The sequence below is a fragment of the Vigna umbellata genome, chromosome 4 (genome assembly GCF_029865625.1).
Source record: "Vigna umbellata cultivar VRB3 chromosome 4, Vumbellata_1.0, whole genome shotgun sequence".
NCBI classification, from domain to species: Eukaryota; Viridiplantae; Streptophyta; class Magnoliopsida; order Fabales; family Fabaceae; genus Vigna; species Vigna umbellata.
The window spans coordinates 38710999-38721492 of NC_142168.1; the positions used below are offsets into that span (position 1 = coordinate 38710999).

The 10494-nt window shown below is 33.7% G+C and overlaps 1 protein-coding gene across 1 annotated transcript; it reads right to left on the minus strand.

The window, feature by feature from the left end:
• Positions 1-9488: 9488 nt before the first annotated feature.
• Positions 9489-10023, minus strand: LOC148200129 (uncharacterized). Its single transcript, XM_088114223.1, has one exon. The coding sequence runs from the start codon at positions 9949-9951 to the stop codon at positions 9661-9663; it is 291 nt and encodes a 96-aa protein (XP_087970349.1). The 5' UTR covers positions 9952-10023; the 3' UTR covers positions 9489-9660.
• Positions 10024-10494: the final 471 nt, after the last annotated feature.

The window sequence follows — 10494 nt, forward strand, 5'->3', positions numbered from 1 at the left end:
TTTTTGCAAATGAATCGCAGCAATAAACCTAAGTGCCTTCCACCTCAACCCTCGGATCTCCACCTTCTCTTCCCGTGTTCGCGCTGTATCGAATCCCTTTTCGCAAGTCTCCAACGCCTCGTTCATCAGCTTCAGCGCCTCGCGACTCGCGTCCGCGCCGCTGTTCGACAGCACGCGTTTCCCAAACGCCATGAACTGCTTCGCGAGATCCGCGTAGTGGTCGCACGAACCGAAGAGGAAGCTCTTGCTCCGGTTAAGCAGCGCCACCGACAAGCTTGGATCCTGAACCTCCCACGCTGTTCGGGACCGTGCCAGGTTCAGATCCAGCAACAGTTTTCTCTCTCCAGCGTCGACGATTGAATTGATGTCAAGCTTCGAGACCAGATCAGTGGCGCGCTCGAAGCACTTCGCCGCGAGATCAAATTTCCGGGGTATGGGGAACCCTAACACCACGGAAGCTTGCATCTTGACACCTCACCAAAGACAACTGCCACATCATCAGTCCACTAACTCCGTTTCCTTCTATTTAACGGAAGGGACTCATTGGACTCAAAAAATTACAAGTAAGGATCCATTCCACTCACATTTCTAGAAAGGGACTAACTTGAGATTTCCGAACCAAAGTGGGGACAAAATTGGGTATTATGCCTTTTTTTTTGATATAATAATATTATTATATATATATATATATATATATATATATATATATATATATATATACTAACTAGATAAAAGTATAATAATATCAACTAATGTGTAATATAATCCACCAATAATAATAGGGTGAAATTATAAAAAAATATTATAACAATATATTAATATATTTTAATATAATTTTAAATTATTACCGAAGCTTTTGAATAACTTTTTTTAAATATACCTTTTTTTAAAAAGTACAATTTTTTTTCTTGTTTATTTATTAAGTTGGATTTGTCTATTATTTGTAAATAGGTGTGACAGTGATACATTAATTTCTATTTTCATCTATATTTTTTAAACGATTAAGTTAAAGTTAAAATTTGTATTATATCATGGAAAACAAGGTATTGATTTGATACCCTTATTATTATATGATTTAGATACAATCTAGATAAAGAAAAAGATATTGTAAGGCTTAAGTAGGAGATAAAGATTCAATCACCCGTTAATCCCTTTAATTGTTTATTTTTTAATGTAAAGTTTATTATGATGACCAGCTTTTTATGTACTTTTTTTTTTGTTGAAAATGTTTTTCATATCTTATCCACCTCTCTTGTCTTCTTTATCCATTTTTTTTAAGAGTTTATTTAACCTTTCCAAGAACTATTAAACACCACTTCATCATCATTAAAACACAAACATCACCCTTAAAACACAAACATGAACTTACTCTTTATCTACCATAGCTTTTGTAACATCCCAAAATATAGTAATTACCATAATTTAGAATTAATTACAATTAACAGTAAATAAGCAGTCTTTACAATTAACCAAGTTCAAAAGCCGAACGGCTTAAGGTTGCAGAGTTTCAATATACAACTCAAAACAACGAGCGCTAAATAACGAACGGTTTTAGATACAAATAACGTACGCTCAAAATAGGGTTCAGGGATAATTAGGACGAACGGCTTTACAAAATATTTAGCCGAACGTCCAACTAAGCTAACAATTCATAATTCTAATCTATCGAGCGCTCTAAGGCTCGGCCTTTACTTCTACCTCCACCAGATTAGCTTCATTCAAATTTTCTTCTTCCAGCATTTCTTCCAGGGACGTACCACCATCTGCTCACATCCACAACGGATGATCATTGCAAAACAGGACGAACGTACATGGACAATTGACAACACAAGGAAAACGAAAGGGTAAGCTTATAATATTTAATTCATACATCCAACATACACATTCAACATTTCAATGCACACGCACAACATACAATTAAACATAATCCAACATAGTAATTTATAAGTATATAATAGACGACTGTCCGGACTGTATGAACCATGTAGCTACAGGCGTCCTTGCACCCGAGTGATGTAGTAACTGGATACACTCAACAGCTGCCACTCGAGGTTAGCCCTATCCAAAGTACCCCTAAGGAATAGAACCTCCTGCCATTCCCACACATGACTACCCCCTTCTACGTGAAGATGAGTATCACGGAATATCAGGATGGACCAAGCCAGCATTAGCTAACCACAGTCATACTTTACCAATTTAATATTTAACACATCTGAGACGTTCCTCCTTGGAACGCTCGTACAAATTCCATAATCATAAAATCACTTAATATAACGTTCGCACTGTAATTTATCATAATTCATAATCAATCTCATCTTTAACTTTAAGAGTACAAAAGAACGAACGTTCAGTCCTTTGAAGAAAATAGGACGAACGTTCAAATACAGTACTGGAGGGACGGACGTAACTCTTTGTTTGACCAATTAAATGAACTGATGCCAGTATTGAACGAACGTAAGAGGATAAATATTCAAATGTTAGAACGAACGTTATTTTGAACGTACGCTTCGGTATAAGACCGAGCGCTGTTTAGGACGAACGCTTTGGTAGAATACCGTGCGTCACTTAAACGAACGTTCGGTATCAGACCGAACGTTACTAAGGACGAACGTTCGACATAAGGCCGAATGCTATCAAGAACGAACGTTCGACGTAAGGCCGAACGCTATTAAGAACGAACGTTCGACAGAAGGCCGAACGCTATAAGGGCGAACGCTTCGGTATAAGACCGAGCGTTACGTATTTATAAAGTTTCAATTATTTATAACAGCTGAGCTGAACGAACGCTCAGACATCCATATGGGGACGCTCGTTCTCGAGCAGAATTCTTTCCAAATGAAAGATTTCCATTCTAAGTGATTTTAAGGGAAACCGAACGGTCTAAGACCGTACGATGACGAGCGTCATTTATCAAAGGGGATGATTTCAGTTTCAGATTTCTCAAACTTAACAAATTCCAGATTTCAACATTTTAACCTATACTTTATACTTCAAATGATTCTCAAGTCTATGAACTTTATAACTTTCACTTCCAGATTAATTCACATTCAACAATCAACATATTAATAACTCATATATTACAATATTCATCCATCATTCATACGTATCAAACCAACATACAGTTCAACAACCCAGAAATCATATACGATATCAGAGAACGTTCATAACAGCTCAAACTTCAAAATTTTCATACATACAACTCAGATCATACAACATGCAGTATAAATTAAACATATAAGCTTCCCTTACCTGGATAGCAGTGTTCGTTCTAATAGTATCACTTGGACTTGCCCAACTTATGGTTTTCTACCCTCCAAGATCTTTCTTATTCTCTTCAACTAAGTCTAACCAAAGAAACGTAAACGATATCAACTTAAGCCCTTGCATGTAACTGAATCTGGGTTCGAAGGAATTCCAGAAACGAGCTTATGAGTTGGAAATCTTACCGTCAACAGAATCTGAAGTTGTTCGGACCAAAATGAAGTTCACGGCGTAAGGAACGTTCCTACGGTTCTGAATGTTAAACGGAGAAGAGATGAATGAGTAACAGTAGAGAGAAGTTTTAGGGTTTCTAGAGAGAGGTTGGAGAAGATGAAGGATTTGAGTTCTGAGGAAGAGGATGAGTGGTGCAGGTAAGAGAGAGAATTCTAGGAAATCCAGTTTTGTGAAATTCACGTTCGTTTGAGCGAACGTACCCCAAGCTGACACGTGCCCACTAAATTCTGAACTGGAAGCTTCTTCTGCAACACGTGGCGTGTGTGCATGTGAAGCCATGTGCGTTTTCAGAGAATGATGGGTGCGGTTTCAGTGTGTGTCAGAGAGTTTATCAGATTTGGAAATGGGTTTTAAAATGAGATAAGCATGGATTGAGAGGTGCATTAATGGTGATGTGACAGGTAATTTATAGAGTAATTTTCAGGGTCTCACAGCTTTCGCACCTCTATTATTATTATTATTATAATATAATTTTGTGCTTTGATCCAATCTAACTCGAAAAGATTGCTATCAATAATTGTTTATATTCTCAATTGAGATTTATACTACATAATAAACTTAAAATATTTTTATACTTTGATTCAACCTAACTTGAGGAAATTGTTATCAGTAATTGTTTATATACTTTGATTCAACCTAACTTGAGTAGATTGTTATCAGTAATTGTTTATATACTTTGATCCAACTTAACTTGAGGAGATTGTTATCACTAATTGTTTATGTTTCGGTGTACATTTTCCTGCGTGTCTTTATTGCTCCTGGCTGTCTGGGACGCTTGCTCTTCTCCAATTGTTGTTGTTCATACTCGCCAAAGGAGGGGGAGGTACCTGCAAAGATACTCCGACGCTCAAGTCAGATGTGAGTTATGGAGCTGAAGCTCTCAAGAGAGTAATTGGATACTGCTCTGAAATATTATTCAGGATCTCTAGAGCATAAAGAGAACGTACCTGGACTTTGGTCCTGTCACTGTATTTATAAGCAAAATAAAAATAACCACCTTACCTAAAAATGTGGTTAGTGGCTTTAACTGTCTAAAATATCTAGGATATTTATGTAAATAACATAAATATCCTTACTACATAACAATTTATATTCTTAATTGAGATTTACACTACATAATAAATTTGGAATACCTACATAATGTAAAAGAGGACCCTTTTATTTTTCTTCTTTGCTTATCTCAATAGAAAAAAAAAGTAAAAAGTGAAGTTATTTAGATAGAAGAGACTCTTACATACTTTCTACAGAAAAACTACTTTGTAAAACACCAAATAGACAACATTTCTATTTAATAATATAATATATATTATTATATATCTTACTATTCACAAATACATTTATATAATATTTATTACATTTCAACAATTATACCCATCTTTATGTTCAATATGATATAATAATAACATTTAATTGCTAGTTATAACAAATATTCATTTCAATTATTCATCTGTCTAAACATTATCCAAGAGAAATTTTAACTCATAATCATACACCAATTTAATTATTATTATTATACATTTTAATGTTAAAAAAATCACTAGTGCAAAATTGACGTTTGACGTCACCTGTTAGATGTTGGATCACTTTATATCCAACGTAAATTATTGACCAGTGACATTTCTGTAAATAAGTGGCCATACAGACGTTCGTCGATAGGGGCACCGACGTCTATAATATTATAGACGTCGGTGACCCTCCAAACGGACGTCTATATGTCTGACAGTAGGTGAAAAGTCGTTTCTTTCTGCCATATAAACGTCCGTTGGTAGGGACACCGACGTCTATAATATTATAGACGTCAGTGCTCCTACCGACGGATATCTATATGACTGACATGTAGGTGAAAAAGTCATTTCTTTTCGCCATATAGACGTCCGTTGTGGGGGCACCGACGTCTACAATATTATAGACGTCGGTGTCCCTACTAACGGACGTCTGTATGATTGATAGGTAGGTGAAAAAGTCATTTCTTTCCACCATATAGACGTCTGATCCCACCTCTCCAACATCTATATACGATTATAGACGTCATATCCCACCTAAGCCGACGTATATGTATACCACAAATATTAATTTTTAAATGGAATGGACTTCACATTAGTGAGGTCCCCGACGTACATTCGAGCGTAGACGTCGGTCGCTGGGGGAACCGACGTCTGGTTCGCTGTTTAATAAGCTAATGTGAACCAGCAGTTATACACGAAGTTCATTGTCTTCCTTCCTTCGCCTTTCCTCTCCGCATTGCATTTTCAGGTGCTTTTTTATCTCTTTTTAACCGTTTAAACTCACTTTTACTCTGATTAAAGTAATCTTTGATGTATTATATTTCGTTTGAACCGATTAAAATGAGTTTTCGTTGTGTTTTGGTGCAGTTTTTCTCATGTCTTTTGGGTAGCGTAACGCACCTTCTCCATTTGCTAGCTTCCTCGTAAGAAAAATTTGTCTTTTGAATCTCTTATGGCATTTCAACCTACGGCCGAACTTGGGTCCTTGCCTAGTTTTCATGTCACTGTATTCTTTTTCTTTGGCAATTGGAATGAAACTATAGGCAACGACCTAGGCTTGGTTTTGGGTTGAAATGTCATAAGAGGTCCAAAAAATGCAATTTTTTCTTACGAAGAAGCTAGTAAAGGGAGGAGGTCTACTATGCTACCTAAAGACACGAGCAAAACTGCATTAAAACACAACAGTATCTCAGTAGACGTCAATTATGGCTTTAACCGACGTCTATAGTGTCCTTAGACGTCAGTTAGTGCCATGTCTGCTGTCTTTATAGTGCCTTAGACGTCGGTTAGTGCCTTATCTGACGTCTTTACAGTGCCATTAGACGTCAGTTAAGTCCATGGTTGACGTCGTTACAGTGCCATTAGACGTCGGTTATAGCCATAACCGACGTCTATAAAGACGTCGGACGTTACACATAGCGATGTCCCATTAACGTCACCCACAAAGACGTCGATTAGAGATGTGATGTTATAAATCCAAAATAACATATGTCTAAAACTTTTTCTGCACTAGTGAATCTATCTATAAATTTATATTAAATGTTACAATATAATAATATAATAATGTACTTATTATTTTTTAATTATTAAACTTTTCATTTCAATATGACATCTATTTATTTATATATAATCTCTATAATCAATATCAATAATTAATATATATATATATATATATATATATATATATATATATATATATATATATATATATATATATATATATATATATATATATATATATATATATATATATAAAAGAAAACGAATCCCTGGTGAAATTCTGAAACCCTCCGAAAATCTGACAATTGTGTGTTTATAAGGTTTATTATTATTTACTAACATTTATTCCTAGAAAAATTTCAAAATTGTCCATTGTACAACCTATTTCAAACCACGACTTTTTTGTCATTTACATTATACAAATTTGATATCTAACAACTTTTCAAAATTTGAACCCGTCACGTGCTGTTATTTTTCTTCTACTCTCTACGTAGCTCGGTTTGGAGGAATATGTAGGAGCTTGGTTAGTGTATTGAATGTTTTAAGTGCAAAATCAATTTTAACATGAAAACCTATAGTTTGGAGAATTTCCTGGTGTAATGTTGTGATTTAAGCTTGAAACTGAATAATTAGATAATAGGTTGTCTAGGAGTGCCACTGAGTTGTTAGACGATAAGTCGTTGGAGGATGTAACTAAGTTGTTAGTGTTAAAAATATGTAGCAGAATGTTTAAAGCATAGACAAAACCAAGATGGGGTTGAATTGGTTTACTAATTATTAAATGGTCTGAGGTGTTAGATTGTTTGGGGTGTTAGATGCGTCTGGAGTGTTAGACCGTCTTGGAGTGTTTGACACGTTTAGGATGTTAAACGATTTGGGGTGTTAGAAGGTTGATGAGTACATATTTATGCTCTCATTTAGTCTTTAATTGGATTCTTAATTGATTTTTGTAGTTTAAAAGAATATTTTAATTAGGATTTATTATAATTGGGTTTATTTAGCATAAAATACAAAAACATGTTGAAAATAGTTTTTTAGTTGCATAAATGTTCTTAAGATATTTTGAGGTGTGTTAGTACAGTTACATCTAAGTTGAGTTCATAGAAGTGTGGAAATAAATTGGTTAAGGTTTCATGATATCTTAAAGATCCAAGAATAACAAATAATGAAGACCACAAGAAACCAATCCAAACATTGCATAAAGAACACAAAAAGAACTTGAAAAGGTGATAAAAATTTGACTAAGTTAGGAAGAGGGAACAAACAATAGAAATTGGATCTTGCGGTTTTCTCTATTTTTTTCTACAAAATGGCTTTGATAATTGATAAATGTTTATGATAAAAGATAATTTGGAAAAATATATCTTAAGATATTTTATTTGATATTGTTAAATAATTATCTTATTTAACAATATTAGTAAATATCAAAAGATAATATTTGCCAAATCTTTTTGAAATTAACAAATATCTTCTCAAATATATTTATATCTCTAAAACAATAAAATATATCTTGATGAGGATATTGAATTATTTAGAAGATAATTGGAGGAGATTACATTATAAAAAACAAAATTATAATAACTGAAAAGCCCAAAATAAAGCCGAGTCCAATTTCTATATAAAGAGACTTAGGGGAGCTTAAAAGGAACCTTTTGGGAGACCTAATTTTGTCCTCTCTCTTCTCTCATGTTTTCCACCCTCTCTTTTTTATGTTATTAAGTTTTAGGGTTGATTTTCTTATAATTTCTTAATTGGATTCCGATGGTAGATGAATAAATTTGTTTATTCTTTTTATTCTTGTTGGTATTTATTTTTATTTATGTCTTTTTGTTTGTTAATCAAGTAAAAATAATGATTTGTACACTATAGCAAATTATCATAATATTAAATCTACATAACATATCAATCATAGAAGTCCAAAGATTTTTTATTTTAATTGAGAATTTACTTTGATTAAATTTAGATACTTTCATGTGATTGAATGAGATTTATTAATAATTGGGAATGTACTTTGATTAAAAGTGAAAACTTTAACAAGAATTAATTAAGAATGTACTTTGATCAATTAGTTTTTACTTGATATAAGAGTTAAAAGAATAGACATGATTAGGCATAATAATATTTAATTCATAATGTACTTTGGCTAAATTTTCTATGATTAATCTACTAAGTTTTTGCTTTTTGCTTTTAATTGAGAATATACTTTGGTTAATAGTGAGAATGTGAAGAAATTAATTGAGAATTAATTAATCTGAAAATCTAAAACTATAATTAATTGAAAAAAATCTTTAGATAACCAATTATGAATCCTATGATGTGTTAGACACATATGAGATGTTGGATGGTCTGACCAAGTTAGACCATGTGGGGTGTTAGACGCTTGAGTGGTTAGACGCTTGAGTGGTTAGACGCTTAAGTTTCTACATGCTTCAATGGTTAGAGGGTTGAGAGTTCCTATACACTTGACTGCCTAGACACGGGATCATCTAGACTCTCATAAATCTCAATATTGTAAAAATGTTTTAAACCTGAACTTGAGTCTGACTCATGAAATTGTAATTCGACCGTTAATTTCAGTTATTTTATTTTGTGTATGTACTAAAACTTATGCAATTCTATAGAATTGATAAATCATTAGTTGATATCAAACTTATTCAGATCCAAAAAGCATAATCAAGACAATTAAATATAATACTTCACACTGTATTATAAACCAGCCAGCTCTTTACATAAAGAGCATATATGCATTTCCCTTGCAACCTTTATCAATTCATACAATAAGTTACTTCTTTGTAACTCTTTTTTTGTTACTTCTATGCTGTGGGATCACATTAACTTAGTGTGATTTGTCTCTTCTCAAAATTCTGATATAATTTACATACAGAGTTAGACTTGAACGATTTGCAGATTTATCAAACATGCATGAAAAACAAAATTCCAGATATTTCTGCGGTTAATGCATATATATTTCTCAGAAACTTATCCATCTCACAGGAATTATTCTATATATCAACAGCTGATAAACTTGTAGTACAAATGATAAACAATATTACAATCATCATCTAAGCATTAGTTATTACATACATACAACATCAGATATTATGACAACATAAAAAAACACTTCATATTAATTCCATAGAATAAAGAGTGAGATATGTTCTCAGCAACCCCTGGTGTAATCAGCACAAAAACGTCTAGGGCCACCTCCATTTGGTTCCGGCAAGCAGCTACGATAACTCAGAAATTCTGGACAAAGTACAGCTTTGTTGTTACTGTTACCTGTTTTGCCACACAGAGATAGACTGACATCATAGAGCATTCTGTTCACATGGGAATCAAATGAAAACTCTGATTCCAAGTTATTGCCTATGAAACCCTCATAGTTGGCGTTCACAACGTAATAGCTGTGGATCACAATCATCACCAACACCATCCAGAGACCCTTCTTCATTTTCTTTTCTCACTCACACACCAACAAGCCTATGTGCTTTCCAAGCTAAGTTTCGCTCCCTTTATAATTAACTTTCTAAGTTTAAAAAGTTTATATAGATAACAAATAACAAGTTAGATATTTTGGCCTTTTCGAGCTGGGGAGCTTTGCATTTATTTATACTTGTCAATGCTCGTGTGTTGTCCATCTTTCAAACCTTTTATCTCGTAATCCATGCATGTGACTTCAACTAATTTCTCCCACTTCCTATTTTATTTTCTTCTTTTCCTTCCTGCACCCTCACAATTTCTTCACACACTCCCATGACCATTATGACAACAACGAAAGTGATGGTATCAATAGTTGTGCGGTGCAATGGTGAAGGGTATTTCTCAGTTAGTGAGAGTGTAGTTAATAATTGTGGGGTGCATGAAGCAATAACCTTGAAGTTTTATGTATTCTGTGTTTTTTAATTGTGACCAAGCACTCATTGTGATGTATTATTATGTTCATTTCTTTTAGTATTGTTGCTTACTATTCATCACCAATTATTAAAACTGATGC

Excerpts from the sequence above, each read along its gene's own strand:
- LOC148200129 (XM_088114223.1), bottom strand. The coding sequence starts at position 9,951 with ATGAAGAAGGGTCTCTGGATGGTGTTGGTGATGATTGTGATCCACAGC.